The sequence below is a fragment of the Strix uralensis genome, chromosome 1 (genome assembly GCF_047716275.1).
Source record: "Strix uralensis isolate ZFMK-TIS-50842 chromosome 1, bStrUra1, whole genome shotgun sequence".
In the NCBI taxonomy this organism is placed as follows: domain Eukaryota; kingdom Metazoa; phylum Chordata; class Aves; order Strigiformes; family Strigidae; genus Strix; species Strix uralensis.
The window spans coordinates 136,524,067-136,542,445 of record NC_133972.1 but is presented as its reverse complement, the minus strand read 5'-3'; the positions used below and the strand labels follow the sequence as shown (position 1 = coordinate 136,542,445).

At 40.8% G+C, this 18,379-nt stretch overlaps 1 protein-coding gene across 8 annotated transcripts in view; it reads right to left on the bottom strand.

Moving 5' to 3' along the window:
- The window catches only part of TRIM55 (tripartite motif containing 55), a 40,083-nt gene that overhangs the window by 8,567 nt on the left and 13,137 nt on the right, over positions 1-18,379 (bottom strand). For 2 of the 8 annotated variants that reach the window (XM_074882251.1, XM_074882284.1), the window contains exons 5-11: positions 16,788-17,021; positions 15,734-15,756; positions 15,510-15,634; positions 13,152-13,372; positions 11,011-11,298; positions 8,578-8,668; positions 7,141-8,312 (exon numbers count right to left, since the gene is read on the bottom strand). In XM_074882251.1, the coding sequence (XP_074738352.1) occupies positions 8,182-8,312; positions 8,578-8,668; positions 11,011-11,298; positions 13,152-13,372; positions 15,510-15,634; positions 15,734-15,756; positions 16,788-17,021 (1,113 nt within the window). In that variant the 3' untranslated portion in view covers positions 7,141-8,181. Of the gene's footprint in view, positions 1-7,140; positions 8,313-8,577; positions 8,669-11,010; positions 11,299-13,151; positions 13,373-15,509; positions 15,635-15,733; positions 15,757-16,787; positions 17,022-18,379 lie in introns of those variants that run through there. The other 6 variants (XM_074882275.1, XM_074882267.1, XM_074882300.1 and 3 more) reach the window with 6 other exon arrangements.

Below are 18,379 nucleotides of genomic sequence, written 5' to 3'. Positions count from 1 at the left end.
GGCAGCTGTCACATATATCACAACAATATTGTTTCAAGCTAAGAGACTGCCTATTTTGTGTGGATCTTTTTTATTAGTGGGAACCAACAGAATATTCTCTAAAATAATTGCTACAATTACCTGCCACAAAAATACATATGGTAGCAGACAAAATAATATGCACAGGCAAGCTCCATCAGTCACAGTACTAGATATGTCACTCTCTTAATGGTGGTCAGTAATGAATTTTAAAAGTCTGTTGGAAGGAAGTGCCTTTCTTCAATAGATTTTCATTGTATTACAATTAACATGATGTGGATAATGTCTAATACAATGTCTCTTACATAATGACCTTAAAGAGACCAAATGTATTTAAGAGGAAAACAGTCTGGCTAGCTTATTTTGGTATAGGATCCACACATCTCCCATGGGATATGGAGGTCCAGACACTTGAACCAGTGGTGGAAACAGTTTTAGAGACTGGTGTGAGGGAGTAGCTTTCTTCTGTTACTTGGGACAAAGGAAATACAATTCCCTTATTTATGTCACTTATCTTTTTCATGACTCAAACAAAAAAACCCAGAAATGACATACTCAGGTAATATTTCACCCATTGCTGCACCTCACTGGCATTACTTTTTGTTGAGATTGATTAACTACAGATTTGCATAAAACCTAGTCCTGCCACTGTCCAGGAAAATGAAGGAAACCCAAGAGGAGAGTCTTACAAACACATGAATGTTAGGGCTGCATGATCAGAACAGTCTTTCCTGGATCTATCTGCACATCATTCTTTATTCCTCTCAGAGTGAAGTTTTTGAGGAACTCCTCATCAGTCAGCCATCTATCTATCACTTCCGCTCCCTTCCAGCCCTGCTCAACAACTGTCTAGCAAAGGAAGGTTCATCTTGAGAGACTGTAGGAGCAAGTGGTATGTGCTGGCCACCAGTGCCAGAAAGCTACTCACAGCTACCAGTTCTCCCCTCTTCCTCCTCCTGCTGCTTCATCAGACAAGCAGATATGACTTCAGATCAACAAGTTAAACATGAAGCAAAGAGCTTCTCTGTGGCAGTAACCCACTGAATCCATGTGAGAGAAACTTTGCTTTTAGCTTTCAGGGAGAAGTAGCAAACCTAAAAATGGTTTAACGTCATCTCTGTCTCTGTCAGGTAGTCTTTCCTTTGACTGTTGTAAGTTAAAGCTTTTTCTTCATCTGCAAATGGTATTTTTGCAAACCCAATGAATGAGACAGAGTGCCAGTTCAGACTGTGACTCACCCCAGAGCTCCATTCACAGGATCAGATAACGGAGCCAGCATAGCTGCGAGGTGTGTAGACACATACCGTGCTTCGGAGGTTGGAGCACTGCTCACATCTGACTGACTGACTGACTTGGGCTGTTGTAAGTATGCAGGGGGGTAGTGTGTGTATGTGAGCTGTGGGCACAGCACACCTTCTCTGAGAGACAAAACCCACGCTGATGGAGATGCAGGAAGAAAAGCTGGAACGTAAGCTAAAGCAGCCAGTTGCCATTCTTTAAAGCCACCACATAACAGAAAAAATATAGTCTTGGCCACAGTTAAAACATTTTTTCCCTCATCACCTGTTGCTGCTGCCCCTTTTCCTTTCTGGGCTCGTTTCTCCATGTCTTCAGTTAATCGAGTCTTCTCCTTACTACAACAACAGCAAATGAAGCTGGTAGCCAAGAAATGACTCTATTCCAACAAAACATTGCTCAGTGAGCAGCACCGTGACTTCCCAGACAGATGTCTGTTGTATCATATCTCACATTGTAATCTCTGCTTGCCCATTAGCAATGCTGGCTTGCTCGCACAGCATTCAGCCAACCCACATGCAAGATATTAAATCAAGCTTCCTTCTGCCCATCTTGCACTGTTCCCTGGTGAAGTCCGAGGAAGCTGTGATAAATGCTGCTCTTAAAGCCTCGGATTCAATCACAGTTATTGACCAGGTTATTAAGGAGTATAGAGCACAGATCACAGGCAACAGTCACCAGAGACAAGCTTGGAACTGACCTGCATCTGGGCAGGCACCAGTTCCATTTTTTTTAAAAAGGAATCTATTTTATAAAATTAAATTATGAAATTATGCATGAATATAAAAATGAATGTATTTTAAAAGATAATTCTGGTGCCAGACGTTGAAAAGGCTCACCAGCACTGATGGGGGAAATGACAGCTACCTTTCCTCAGTAAGGCATTTTGTAACAGAGCAAGTCATACAGAAAGTGTTTCATCATGAAAAAAAGCCACTTCTGTGTGCAGAAGTGCTGAGCCAGGAGTGCTCTAAGATACTGGGTCTGTATTTTGATCATGAGGCAGATTTTATAGGGTGCTCTCTAAATTAAAAAGAGCAATGAGAAATTCAGATAACTTATTCTCTGGGATTGTGAGATCCTTATTCTCTGCAAACCTCCACATCTGCTCAAAGGCATGACATTTATGTTGGACGTCTGTAGCATGGTTTGAACATCGCGGCACCTATCTATCTGCATTGGCCAGCAGTCTGGGATAACAGGTCTTCTGAATTAGTCGCTGGTCTCTTACTTAATGACCTGAAGTAAAGATGTCAGGAATACATATCACCTGAAAAGGGATCTAAGACTGAATCAGTGCTGTTTGATAAGTCCCTCTCCTTTTTTACCATTTCACTTTGGCTGTACATGCAGCCCCCCAACCTTTATCTCCAAGGGTTCTGCAGTCCAGCCCCTCTCCTGCTCACAACTCAGGAAAACCTGGAAGTGGCATGATACAGTATCTAAACACAAGGACTCAGGCCCAGTTTACCACCAGTGGGATTTTCAATCAGATAAGCTCGTATTTAAATATTGACCCATCTCTAAAGGTTACAGGACTACGATCACTGCTTTCCGTAGATGAGCATATGGCTACACTGAAAGCCTGAACTGTCTCAAGGCAGTAGGATAATGACCAAATATTTCACAAACAGATGGCTTGTGTTGTTGTGACATAAATCTACCATAATGTGATGTAAAACAGCAACAGTTCATCCATGATTAAGAAATATTTTTTGTTTACACTCTGTTTTCCTTTCTGAACTCCTTAACAATGAGCAGAATGAGCAATGCTAGGAGGAGGAGGTTGAGTGGAGGTAGAATTCAGTATTTAAATGAGCTAGTCACAGAAAGACAATGTCTAGGTGAGCCTGGCTTTGTATTAATTTGAACAGGAGAAATAATTTTGTCCACGCTGTCATTGTGGTGGTCCTTTTGCTAGTAATGGACCGAAAAAATTGAAATATACATAAATCAGAAGGTGTCTATGACTCACCAGACAAATCACAGAGCAGACTATTTGAGTTAAAACTTCAGGTGAAGTATTTGCCACTCATATTAATTATGAGAAACTGTAAGCTGGTCTTAATGCATTGCCCTCACGACTCATCACTGCTGACTCTGAATCACCCATATAATTCTCAGAAGCAAGGGAGAGAGAGGTGTTAAAAGAGGAACAATCAAGACTTTCCTGATTTTCTCTGCATGTATTTGCTAAACTGAGGAAAAAAAAAAATCTCACCTGAAGCACAAAGTCAAGATGCAAAATGGAAATTTACAGGCAGAATTTGCTACCAACTGAACATCAGCCTGAGTGGCCTCAGACCTGGCTGCTATAACTGAGACCCAACTAACTAAGTCAAGTTACAGAGAAGAAAAGGCAGAATTTTTGGACCATTAACTGAGTTTCTTGCATCTAGTGTTTGCCCTGTATTTCAGCTACAGGCTGAACACTTAATTTTTTTCCAAGTGAAATTTAAGAGATATTTAGGAAGAAGCTTCAAACAGAATTTTATTTGGGCTTGTATACTAGCTGATTCATGGGTCTCCTACAAAAGGCTCAGCTTCACAGAGCATGACCCATTTTTCATTGTCAAATCTTGCAGATTTTTTCATGGTATGGAAATAAACCCATCCAGTTTTCTACCTAAGAAAAGATACAGTAGAAGTTTATCAAGACCTAGATGGTAAATATCAAGTTGACTTTTCCTCCTTGTATTCCTAGATCTTTCATTAGAACTGAACACAGTTGTTGCAGGGAGCAGAGAGCTTTTGGAGCTGCAGCTGGCTTCCTGGGAGAGAGCTGCCTGGGCTGCACCTGCTGCTGATGCTAACAAACTTTTTGTCCCTCTCTGGGAGCAAACTGTGGGAAGGCTGTGTCCAGTGGGCCAGAGGGAGGGAGACTCTCACTTAGCATTGTCCCCGCAAGATCCAGCCTTACAAGACTGCCTTCTCTTGAGCAAGCAATCCCCTCTTTTGGAGCAGTTGGCTTGAAGAGGGGGGACTTAGTTTTCTTACCTGAGCATATTGGCAAGACTGAGTTTCCAATTTGGAGAAGAGAAAGAAAATTATTATTTGCGTACCACTGCCACACTCATGCAATCATTCCAGAGCAGCGCTGCACTAAAATGTGGGACCGTACCTTTTATAGAGCAGTAGAAAAGCAGAGGTACATGGGCTATGAGCACTGCGTGATCTCTCAGGCTTATTTTGGTTTTAAACAATCTTATTTTGTGTTGATTGCATATTGACATGACAACCAATCAGCTAAAACTTAGCTAAGTATGACCTCTCTGACATGTGATTTAAAGCTGTCTCATGGAAAAATATTTGAAGGATCACTAGCTGAAGTTGAAGTATTCAGCAGGAGGGCAAATAGAACTACAGTACATGAATACAGAGAGGACTGTCCCTATGGTAATTCTGGCAGATGGCATAAGGTTGCAAGCAAGTAATAGAAAATTTTAAAACTAATGAAACAAGATTAACACAGGCCACTCTATTAGTATTTCTCCTCCCAAACATCTCAGTCCTGATTATATTTTATATCCTCCTGGAATTAAAGCACTGTACTTACTGGCAGCAAAGGAAGATTATATCAGAATGCTGTTTGTGGATGATTAACTTGTATTTCCTTTCAAACTAAATATATACGCTTGAATCCTTTGGAACCACAGACAGACATTTCTCTGACAGGGAATTTGAGCAACAGAATATAGGGTCCAGTACTTCATCTTAGGTGAAATAAACTGGATAACCAGAGACCCAGGTGAATACAAGACTTTCATATACTGTCACAAATTTATACGGTGTCACTGCATGAGAGAAAAAAATCCGATTAGGAAAAAAAATGAACAAACTTTTTCTTATGCATCCATTGCCTCTATATTTTAACCAGACTGAAATAATTAGAGCAGATATAAGGTATCATGGGATCTGCTTTCTTCCAGTGACAACAAAAGTAAGTTTTGTTATAAAATACCTGTCACTGCTGATTTTTGGGATTCCTCTATTACAAACCAAGGGATAGAGTGGTTCCTCCATGTGAAGACATTTTTAAGGACTACACATTCCTGGAAAGTGGTTTTACTGTTCTTGATGTGCATGGATTTCTCTAGCTATCAGAGGTCTACACAAGGGAATTGAAGGGCAGGACTTAGGGCCAGCTTTTCACGTTTGGTTGCTTAAAGCTGAGCAGCAAGAGGGACTTACATACCTGGCTTGTTAACTGGAGTATTGAGCATTTGCACTGTTAGAAGTGATAGATGTTCAGCACTCCTGCAAGTTAATCTTACTACTAAAAATGACTCAATGCATATTTAAAAGTCAGATTTCCAAGAGCCTGAAGGACCATATGCCCCTTCAGGTGCTCAAGTCCAACAGTTAGGTGTCACAAGTATTTACAAAACACAGACATCATTCTTCATATGCCTAAATCTCCACAACTATATGCCATTGCTACCATCCTTCAGGTATAAAGAGAACAAAACCACATGCCTGAGTTCTGAAATGCCAAACGGGTGACTGAGTTTCTGAAGTCTAATGCACAAAATATGCATTCTTCTTCCTAACTCACTTAGCCTGTCTTCTGAGACCAAACACAAGACGGCAGCTTAAGGCTTGCTTCACCTCCTTCTATAACCCTCCTTCATAACCCAGTTCACAGACTGTCTCTAAGCTCTCTAAGTTTCTGGTTTGGACTCCAGGTTCTGTTTCTCCCATGCACTGGAAAGGGCTACTTTTTAATGTCTGTGTCACCCTCCACTAATACATTACTCGCCACGTGTTTTAATAATTCGCTGCCGGTTGTCATCTGCAGAGGCTCAGATTCACTTCAAAAGACCCTCCCAACTTTAGACACTGAGCAGAGGCACCTGGGTTAAGAGCGATGTCACCTTACACTCAGCAGGCAGATGTGAAGAGGTGTCACTTGTGAACGAGAAGCAGTTGGTGAACTGTCTCTCTTACTGGAGATGCCTCTTGTCCTCTCTCAGATGCAGAAGCAGCCTGCGGTGACTATACTTCTGACTTAGGCTCTCCCTGAAGTGGGATGTATCTCTCTAGTGCGGAGTTTCCTATTTCGTTCGTGTTGAATCATCTGTCATCCCTTTTTAGACCAAGCAATCTGTACACCTGTGGGCTGCACCTCCTGTTGCTGTATCCCTGCTGATACACCCTTCTGTGCTCTGGAGGAAATTTTTTCATGCATTGATACAGTTTCTTAAATAAAGTAAATTTGGGGGGTTAATTGTTGGAACTAACCTCTTTTTGCTGCTGAAAAACAAGGAAATCCCTATCAGTGCATTCTATTAAAATAGCCTGAAAATAAATTATATGCTGCTTTTATGATGACAGTCATGCTGATTTATATTATTATTATAAATTATTATTACAGTTATTTCAAGTAATTTTGTTATTTGGGTTTCAGGGGCTTATCACGTAAAAAGAAAAAAGAGCAGTGACCTGATATCTCACATGAAAGATAAAGACACATAAACTGTCTAAACAGCCACCTCACTACACATGGAGAAGAAAATCATTTTTATGCAAATAGAGTCTGAGACCAAAATGCCTTTTTCTCCCTCACCTCCTTTCTATTGCATGATTAAATAAATCATAAAGCTGTCACTAGAGACCACATAGAGAGAGGTCTCAAATGGTAGAAATGAGAGCTTTCTGCATTTGTCTATTTTTAATTTCAAAAGGTATTTTGAATTAAAAAAGAAAGAGAGGAAAAAAAGAGCCTAATGCTCTTTGCATGCCTGATTTCCCAGAGGTACAAACAAGCTCTGTGTCCTCTTGTAATAATACAACAAATTTTCAAAAACAAACACAAATAAATGAAAATTAAACTATGATCCATAAATTTAATTGAGATTCACAGTGTCCAATGCTTTTCAAATTCAAATTACCACGAGACAGTACATCTTTTTGCATAACTTATGCAGCTAAAGCGTAGGTGATAGCTTCTCCCCTCTCCCTTTTTTTATGGAGACATATACTTCAGTCATAGTGCTGGAATTTTTGAACATAAAAGCTGAATAATAATTTATCATTTTTCATAGATGTGCCATACCATGTTGTACAGTGCTTAGAGTGCAGTATGGAAAGTCAGCAGGAAAAAACAAGCATTTTTGTGTTGAAGAATAGACAAAAATTGAATTCTTTTGTCATTAGAGCCAATACCCAAAGGTAACTACAGTTGTTTTGTGTCAGGGGTCTTTGGTCTTCAGTAAATAAGATTAAATACCCCAGTGGTTATACAGGCTTCTCTGTAGATCAGCCATATCACTTTGGAAACTGAATATACACATATGTCTTACCTAAGAGGGGTGTGGATTTGGAGCTGGAAGAACTAAATCATGGACAGTGTCTACCAAAAAGCATCTACTCCAGAGAGATTTTATGGAATAATTAAGGTTTATTTTACAGTATTTGCATTCAGGACAACTTCACTGGGTAGTGAAGTTCTCAGTCCTTGATCTTGTAGATATTTCAGCTCTTAATTAGTATGACCTAAGGAAAAAAAAGCCTTTGCCTACAGGAAAACATTTTAAAAACACAGATATTTAAAAGCACATACACAGCCTTGGATGTCCCCCCCAGTCTCATAGGGATGCATTTCAGGGACATGTTTGGTACTCCATGCTCACTGAGAATGTAGGAGAGATGGCTTTGGATGCCTTTTGGTGGAAAAAGGACCTGAAGAGGAGTCCTCAGTGTGTGGGGTCTGCTCTGTAGGCTGGGGTGTGAGGGGACTTTCTCCACTATCTCAGTGGGGACCTCCAGGGAGCAGGGCTTGAGCCATCCCCTGAGGGAGCACTGGTGATTTGATCAAAGTGGAAATCCTGGCAGCAGGATTATTCAGTGGATTTTTCTTCCTGATGTTTAACCCCTCTGATGAGAACCATTAGTCTCCAGATCTTCCTCTCCCATTTGTTGGACTGAACAATCTTGGGGCTCGTCACATCTCCTGTCAACCCACAGGTTTTCCATCCTGCTGGTCATCTGAACAGCAACTGAAATATAAGCCCATATGTCTAAGGGAGTAATTGCCTCTTTTCATTTTGAACCAGGGAGATGCAATGTTTAACCATGCAGGAGTAAGCTGAAGGATGGCATTTCAAAGGTGCGAGGAAGAAATGTTTTAGGCAGCCTATATTGTGAACTAGCATGATGTTTTTGGATGGGAGGAAAGGGAAAAAATCCTTTAAAACCATGTGGGAACATCACCAGAGACACTATTTTAACTGTTAGTTAATGGTAAAACAAAATATTTCCTACCCATGAAAGTACAAATCATGTATTGAATCAGATTCCAAAGATGATGTAGTATGATAAGAAATGCCAAAAGTGATATGCAGAATGCTAACTCCTGTGAGAAAATAAGAAGAGTGCTTCACCAGTGTTGTCATGACATGAACTAGTCATTATCACTACATTCAGTGAAAAAGCTCTGTTTTCACAGCACTTTTCCACAATATCCTTTAATTGGAGGAAGGAAGTAAAAACAGTGGTGTGAAGAACATCAGCCAAGGCTTTAAAAAAATAAACAAATACAGCATTTCAGAGTGGGTTGTGTAAAAATCACATGCAGGAAAAAAAGAAGTTGAATTCCACATACTTAAAAATGATCACTGTCACACGACAGAGGCCATTTTGCTTGTGACACAGACACATTTCAGCTCAGATCTGCAAATCTGACCATGGCATCATCTCATGGCATCACCATTCCTAGCTTGGTGATTCTGCTTTTTCTGTTCTTCAGCACACTCTGCACCGTTCTGCTTCCCAAGCTTTCCTATCCCTTCTTCTGTCTCCAGCCCAGGGGCAACCCCATCCTCAGCTGCATCCCCTGCTCCTTCCTCCCCCCATCCCCAGAACCATGTGCTACTCTTCTCAACATCCTCCTCCTCCCAAAATGTCAGTGTCACTCATGATCCTGGAAAATGAAACCCAGCACCCCCAAATTCACACGCCAACAGGAATTGACATCTTTCCCACGCGCTTGCTTTTATTCCCAGTACCTGATGATGAAGAGAGCTGGGTACCAGATTGCTGCTTTGGTGTGGCTGAAAACCACTGCCACTGTTTTATCAGACAGTTGGCAACATCGAACCTTAATTTTGATCCTTTACTTGCTTCTGGTAAATTAGGACCCAGGGAAGCAGACCACAGACAGGCAAGCTCCCAGGGAATTTACCCTGTAAAGATTTTACCTGACTATGGTGAGGTTTGGCTGCCCAGTCATTAGTGGAACTGATACGAAGAAACAGCAGCAATTAGTTTCACTGTGAATTTACCTGCTTTTGCTAGCTCGTTTGGAATATACTTAAGAAGACAAGGTCATATCAGATTTGATAATTTTAAAATACTTTTTTTTTTTTTTTTAAAATTCCACTCAAATATTCTCAAATCAAACCCTGACTTGAAAAGTAGCTACAGAAATTGGGGGTCAAATGTTGCTTTTGTTAAGACTGAAGTCAGCGAGAACCCTTCCACTACCAAATTAAAGGGTCACTGACTAAAGCCTCCAGCTAAAAGATAAGTGCCCCTTTTATCATATTTGTATGAACTCCTTCTCCTTCTAACATTTTGCCTGCCATGTGATGGTTTATTATGGTAGGGCTGCTTACGTATGCTAAACGGTAGACTCCAACTTTAAAGGAAACAGCATGAAACACTTACTACCCACTTGTGCTTTTACACACACACACACACACACACACATGAACTCCTCTAGTTGCACACTTATAGGTAATTTCTTTGTTGAAACATACAGTTTAAGTCTGTGAATCAGGGTGGTTTAATTTAGAGAGTACTGCTCATGGGCTGGTAGCCAGGCACTAGAACAGAAGCTGGTGTAGTGTGCAAATCCTTCACACACAGCTCCTTGGATCTTTGAGCCATGTGGAGTTTGTACACATATGCAGAAGAAGTATGCAAATTCAAGTTATACCAATTCTAGCATTACAATTTTAAGGAAAGCACCCTCCTGTACCCAACACATCAGTCTCTGTTATCCCATCATGCTGCTGGTAGTCTAACACAGAACTGGAATATATTATCTTCATGCTCTCCTTTAATCAAGTCCCAAGAATCCTTGGAGGAAACTGTCTGCAACAGATCTGAACCCAGGAAATCACACTGCTTACTGAGAGGCAATCAAACACACAAGAAGGCTCTGGGTATTGCATAGCTTCATGTTCCCGTGGGGAAGCCGTACACTCCAGGTGTAGCCACAGAGCTGCAGAAGGCAAAGCCAAGCCACAGCTGCTCAACCAGCAGTGGTAGGATGGCATGTTCTGTACACAGGCTTTCAACAGGTGACGAGAATAATCTCATGCACAGGATTTGTCTGCTACTAACGCATGCAAATATCTGATGCGCAGAGACATCTCCAGCCTCTCCAACAGCTCCTGAGCGTGTGTGTGAGCAACTCGGGTAACAGCTCGCACAAGCAAGGTGCACTGGCAGTTAAGCACAAGCAATTGTCGACATGCTACATTGAAGCTGAAAAGTCAGCCTGTCACATATTGAAACCATCTGTAAATCCAGCGGATTTTCTGAAATGACAATTTATGCTGTTTCCATATTTCTGAAAGTATTCTTATTCTTTAGCATGCAGAGGAAAATTAAGTCATATTTTCCTTAACAATTGCTGTTCCCGCCTTGCTGTGTGTCACAGCCCTCTGCGGTGACTTCGGTAGCACTGACCTTGGACGTTGCTGCAGTGGCATGACTTTCCTTACCACTCCCCAGTGCACTCTCCTCGATCGCTGTCGCTGCTGGGGCTTCTGCCTTCTTTGTACTTGTTTCCAGAGAAACAGGAGGCCCTACTTTCCCCAACCCACTCACCGGGGTTGAGTTTGGACTGCTTGATTGCCGTGACTGAGCCTTATACCAGCTAGGGTAAAACAAGGGATCGATGGTTTCTGCTGTGGCCGGCACTTGAGTGTCAGACTCTGGGGTCTGTTGAGGACCACTTGGTGTCACAACCTCATCCTTAATCAGGACAGATAAAGAGAAGAACAAGCAGAGTGCACCATGTTACCTTCCTGCCATAGCCACGTTGCTCTGCATCCCATGTTTGTTATATCTCACTGCAAGGAATAAATTAATTCTAATATATGTTCTGAAAGAATTACAATCAAAATGTGAAGCAAAAGCAGCTATTATTTGAATAACACGGATATGGGAAAGAAAATAAGTTACCCCAAAAATATAGTAGGAGGGTAGAATTATCTGGGAAGGGGATGCTGACTGAGAAAGGAGTGAACAAGTAGTTCCTTAATCAGATAAGCACCCAATTCAGTCCAAAAAATATAAGAAATTCTGCGTAAGAGCCTCACGAACTGGTACCAGCCATGAACGACAGGTGTAGGTAACTTCAAATAGCTTGTTGGGTTTTGGGTTAAGAACAACATGTTTGCCAATGGGTCATATGCACCCATCAGTGCCATATGAGCAGTCAGAATAAGGGGAATACAAAGACACTGGAGAGAAACATTTGTCCACCAGCCTTGCTATCGACGCTATAAGCCAAGCACAGTTGCTCTGCCAGGAAGAGAAGCAGCTGGCTGAACTGCACCTCTCTACCTGCATCAGGCTCCTGGGGCTCACCCACATGGTACCTGCTATCACCACAGAATTTCTGCTTTGCCTCTCTTATACCAGAAGGCAAAAGCTGAAATACAGATATCCCACACACCGCAACACCCACATGCCATGTCTGACTCCATGTCTGACCATGTCCTAATGGCATTTTACAATTGCTACTTAATGTTAGTGGGCAGAATTGGTTATGTCTAGTTCTTGTTTGCATAAAAACCTACATCTGTTAGGTGACATAAGTTTAGTTAAGTCAGTGCAAATCCTCAAAATACAAACTTTGGTTAAATCAGTAAAGCCTTATTTAAGAGCATCTTCACAGAGCTGGTGCAAACTCACGTACGTTTTTAAATCAAAGTAAGAATGAAACTATAGTATTTATTTTCCCTTGTTTTATGTGGGGAGCTTGCTACAATCAAAGATTATTTACGTGCTTTCTTGTTTTCACACTGGCCTCCTCAAATATCTTCACAGCAGCCTTTACCCACTCAGCAACTTCACAGGGTAAATTGTGTAAGAGGAGAATTTGTTAAGTTAATTGTATGTAAGGCCAGCTAAAGTTGCACATTAAGTGTATTTTTTTATGTAAGTCTTTTAGAATATGTGGCAATTGTGGTCTCATACTAATTGAATTCCTTAAAAAAAGTGCTGGCCTAAATTATTCACACCCTGAATCTGTTTGCTGCTAGGTTGTAAGAGGCAGTTTCTCTTCCTGTTTGGTGTATGATATCCCTGCATCTACCTAGATGATATCCCTAGGATGACCAGAGCAGAAGGCAGCAAACACCATTCACAGAAAATGGATTAGAAGTATGATCTAAAAATTGGTGGAAATCTCACTAAATCCAGAGGGAATGCCAAATTCTCTTAGTAAAAATATTTTAACAACCATTTTATTTATAATAGTTAGTCTGAGTTAAATCACAGCAAGCAGAACATCCATTGTAATGCACTTAACTCCCAAAGTCAATCTCTTTTGTTTATATTTTATGTATCCCATATATATCTCAATTTATCTAGCAGCCTAATTTTTTGCCTATCAAGTGATATATACACAGGTCAGGTGGACAGGATACAGTTGCATATATGTGTACAAGGGCAATAAATAATTTTGCTCTCCAGCACATCGACTCCCTTAGCTGTGCTCCTGAAGTATGGTGCCTTCAGGCCACAGGGGAGCATTTTCTTGCTGTGCCAGGGCACACTTAGCATAGCTGGCAGTGCAGCGGGGCACTGGGGGCACTTACCTGACCAGCCAGGGTGGTGGGCAGTGGCACCGGCGTGGGTTCGGCTGGGGGCTCTCCTGCTGCGCTCTGCGGTTCAGGGTCTTGCTGAGGTGGCTGTGGTGCTCTCTCAGCCCCTTCCTCCTCCACCTCTTCCTCCTCCTCCTCTCCTGATGACTCCGTGTGGACTTCATCTAAATCTTCACCATCCACTGTCTCCTCCTCTTCCTCTTCTCTCTCCTCTTCTGATAGGACACGTGTAAAAGGACAGGGCTGAGCACCACGTGAAGAAGGCTACAGTCTTTATGTAATTAAAAAGCCATTTACAATTGCATGGCAAAACTACTGATAATCTGCTGCCTGGCAGAGGATGCAGGCTGGGGAGAGGGTGTTGGTGAGGACCCTGTTCCCACCAGCCTGGACTGGGCACTGCTGTGGAGCTGCCAGGAGGCATTTCTCAGCAGGAAGGGCACCGAAGACACATGCTTATTAAAATCTTAAGCTGGTCCTTTCCATGGGAAGGATGACAAGAAGTCCTGCCAATGAGGCTATCCTCATGAGGGATATGCAGCACATACCCTGCACTTTTTGGGGAGAAGATATTTGGTCTGGCACAATCTGCCAAGAAAAGAGTCCCTCTTGCAATTTTAGGTATATATTTGCTTTGAACACCATTGAAGCCATCATAATAAATCTTTACCAGGTCAGCGTTTTGCAATACATGACTGGAGGTTTGGAATACCAACTTCTGTAAAATCAGTCTGTCAAACTTGGTCAAACTGTTGCTTTTGCGTCATCTGACATCCTGTTGTCAGTATTCATGGCTCGGCTTGTTTCCAGAGGGAGCCCTCTAACAATGCATTTTCTTTTGCATAATCACACTATTCATCCTCACAAACGTCGGATGTTGTTCAGAGCCATCCTAGCACTTCAGGCAAATAAACTTAGATGGATGCATTAACCCAAGCTCCAAAGTGGCTGAGCATTTTACACAGGTTATGGTTCTGCCTGAGTATGTAGAAGGAATGTAGATCTGCAAATAAAGTAATGTTCTCATAACGGAGAAATGTTTCTGCAGGCAAATACACCCCTATAAGCAGAGTGTTGAATCTCTGCTTCCATGTCCCCTGGCTGCAGAAGACCTCATTGACTGTAGTAGGAGTTTCAAACGCAGGACTGAACTCCCGATTGCCAAAGCCCTTGCTAATGCCTTGTCCCCTAGAGTGGTGTCACATTCCCCATCACATGGTGGGGGTGTGTGTCCAGAGCACGAGGTCACGATCTTGGCAGGTCCACATGTGTGGCAGGGATGTGGCAGCTGTGGCTGATCACAGGGACAGACTGCACACGAGGCTGTGACTGGGGATTGCCCCCTCCCAGGACAAATCCCTGGAGGTTCATGGCCTGCGAGATGGCACCTGCTCCTCTGCTGCTGACTGGTGCCACAGCTGCTGTTCTGCTACATGGAACCTCTGCCAAGTACAGCAAGTCCACGGATCCCAACCTACAGACCAAGATCTATGCAAGGTCCCTCGCAGAGAGCAGACACGCAGTCTGAAGTTAGTGTAAGTTATGGCAGGGGAGTAAGCGATGGGTGGCATCTGCGTGAGACTTAACTGGGCTGATAATGGTAAATGTAAATGTAGTAGCAGGAAAATTAGAGATATCCAGATGACTATTACTGCTGCCTTTTAATAATTTGTTTATTTGAAACATTTAGCTCCATTAACTTCTTGTGGCTTATCCTGTAGGGTAAAGCATAGGTGAGCCTAGATTTCAGGCTACTTTGATAAATATAAGATTACAACTTTGCATTGTTATATAGACATATTAAACCTGTTTAGTCATGATGTCATGACAAATGACGTGACAAAAGATGTTAAATGCATGAAAGATGATGACAAGTTTTGCTTCCTGCTATAACTCTGTGATCTTGAATTTTCATTATGTTTCTGTTATATTTCTCAATTATTATAAAAAAAGAGTTTAAAAAAAGTATCTTTCATAAGTACTTCTTTTAGTAATAAACATTCTATTTCTTTAATGACTTCCTAGAGCAGACAATCTGTACAATAATGACATATTTTAGGGAAAAAGAGAATGAGCTAAAAGCATAATTTTGTGGTCCCTTCCCATGAGGATTCCCATGGGCTTAAGAAATTGTTGAGGCCACATAAAATATAAGATTAAAGGTGTCAACAGGTTATGTGATTTTTTACCTGTGTTGGATTTTTGCTTTTGATTATAATTTATACAAACTGGTCTAGTTACACTTTGGGATGGAGAGAAATATCTGATTTGAGTTTTCCTACTCAGTATCATCATGTAAATCACACACAGCTGCAATTTAAGAAAGCAATTTAGGTGAAATAAATTACATACCTCTGTCAAAATCAATTTCTCGTATTATCTTTTCTTCTCTACTGAGGTTCACTGTGAATTGGTTCATATTTTCATACCCATCCTCTATTTTCTCCATTTGAAATCCTTTAGATGCTTCAGTAATTCTAAAACAGAGAGATTGGTTATTGGCATTTGAATTTGCAGATAAATTTGTAATTTGTAATTCATTATAAAGATCAAGAGTTTCAAGTTTAAATACTTACTTTTGTAGCAATGTTTTGGCATTCTGTGAAAACAAAAAGGAAATAACTGACTTCTTAAATGGTTCCATTTTTCAGAGATTTTATGCATTGAGATCTAATTCTTACACTGGCTGCTTCTAAACGCACTAATATGGATCTCATAGATGACAGCCATGAGATCTATGAATGAGATCAAATTTGGATGGTAATTAGTATACAGCTGAGTAAACCTTTTAGTTCACTGAAGACTTTTTAATTAAAATCTGAATATGATAGGAAATACGTACAATTTCTACAAAAATGAAATGGAAATAGTCTTGCTCTTTTTTTTGTGTGTTTGTGGTGAAAAGCAATTGTTCCGTTACCATCTTTAGTCACAGTAACTATATCTTTGACTATCCATAAGGGTGTACTTCTGGAGCCACAAAATTTTATTTGTCTGGAAAGAATATTGTACTCTTCAAAGGCAATTCTTTGATGGATTTAAGAGAAGGGGTTTTAATAGAAAACAACCTTCCAGCCTTTAATATAGAGGAATTGTAAACTTTCAGGACAGAAATTCTACACTAATGAATTCAGCGGACAGGCTGCTAATGGTTTCCTAATCAGCTCTCCTAAGTTTATAGTAAGAAAAAAAAAGAAAAAAAGAAGTAAAGGCATAAAAATGTGACTTCAGACATAAATATTTAATTCTTGGAAAGTTAATCACTATGTCAATATGCAAATGAAACCTATAACTCACAGAACGTCATACACACATACATTATAGTGGTGGGACAATAAAGATATATTGGAAAATGTTAAAAATCCTGTTTCTTCTTTGGGGACCTGAAATTCATACACAGGATGGTATATTTTGGTGCAAATAGCAAATACTCACGTTCTTGGTTTGGATACTATTCACAAGAAGACTAGTCATTTGTCTGTGCTGATGCAAGTGTTTAAAAAATGAGTTTGTATATATGTTCACTCAAAGATGACCAAATTCTGAATGTGCCTAAAATTGAGAAATGCTTAAATAGTATTTTGATAAATGCATCTTTTTTTTTCCTATCCCTATTTATAGACTTTATACCTGCAAAAACACTGCCATTTCTGGTTCTTCCATGAACTGGATTCCTGATTCAACCAGCTTTGACACAGCTTCTAAATGATCCGCATACTTCTTCATCAGAGAGCGGACGTGTTCCAGTTTCTCCTCTTGGGTTCTAGTGATTATTTGTGTCATCTCATTTTTTCTTTCTTCCAGTACAGAATAGAGATAATCAAATTTTTCACACAGCTGCTCTTTCTGTCGTCTGCAGCATTCCTGTGAATCATTTGGTTTATGTTAAACATGTTATATTCTTAAAAGAGTTTCTATTTTTACAGTTACTTGGAAGCATTTTCATCAAAGAAGTTCCTCTTTCTGAACAGTGCAAAGGATTCTGAATGACCCTAGAGACTTTCATAATTTTCAAAGTCCAAGCTATTGGAACAAAAGTTTTAAAACTGTTTTCAAACTCTGAATTTCAAGCCACTGAAAGCCCCCAAACAGGTTATTGTATAACTTGTCAGCCTGCTAAAAATTGTGAAAGGTATTTATGATGTCTGTAGTGACACATCAAAGTCTGCAGAAGAAGTAAAAACCCCGACCATATTAGCAGCTAGGTTCATCTGCACAAACAGAATGGTTTTTAAAGGAGTGATCATCTCAAATGAGTTCTGGACAATTTTCTTTTTCTACCAGAGAACTGGAACTATTCTGGCTGGGCTTGATTTTCACATACACTCTCTTAGACCCTATTTTGACAATAGGTGTCCGTTATGTTCCATTTACTGTGCACTGAATGAGGTAGAGGTACCATGAAGAAAATGGTGTGTGACAAAAGCACTAAGACAAGAAGGAGGAATCAGGTTCCAACTCTACCTTCAAGCACTGATTTTTTTTTTTTGAGACACTTTTATTTTCCCTCCAACCAGACAACACAGCATATTTCACTGAGTAAGGAGGATGGGTTTGATGACTGCTTCATTGAGCGCTCTCTAACAAGAACACACTGCACTTGCAAGGAAGGATTTATGGGGAGGAAATCAGAGACAGGTAATCTATAATCTCTGAGGTAGAAGTACTTGAGTCATCTGTGTGCCCCAGGGCACACAGATGGGCATAACCTTATTATGGTTATATATGGTTGTGGATGATGGTGATTATTTAAATCTCTTTCCTAGGAACTAAGGCTGAATCAATTCCTCATCTTTGTCCCTTGAGGCATAATGCTGAGATCCTGGCAGCACAGGATTATTAACAGTCCCACAGTACTTTTGGAAGTGATAAGACTGATTATTCACAGCACTTGGTCAGAGAGAATCCCACTTTCTTCCTGTCTTTCAGCCAGAGCTCTTTCCTACAAGTGGTGACAGTCTGCTCTGTATTGTTCAAAGGAGAAAGCCTTTCAAAGATGGATGTGTGGCCAAAAATCAGTCTACATTGAGGGGCGGGGAGCAAATACAGATCTTATTGCATTGACCCAAGAATCCACCTCTGCTACCTAATGAGGAAGACTAGGCTAAACAAGCAATCCTAATTTAAAACTCTTGGGGTGGAGGTGGGGGGAGCAGGCTTATCCCACCCTTCTGGAGGTCCTTGCCGCTTCCCAGGAATTCCTCATTAGTGAATTATAACTT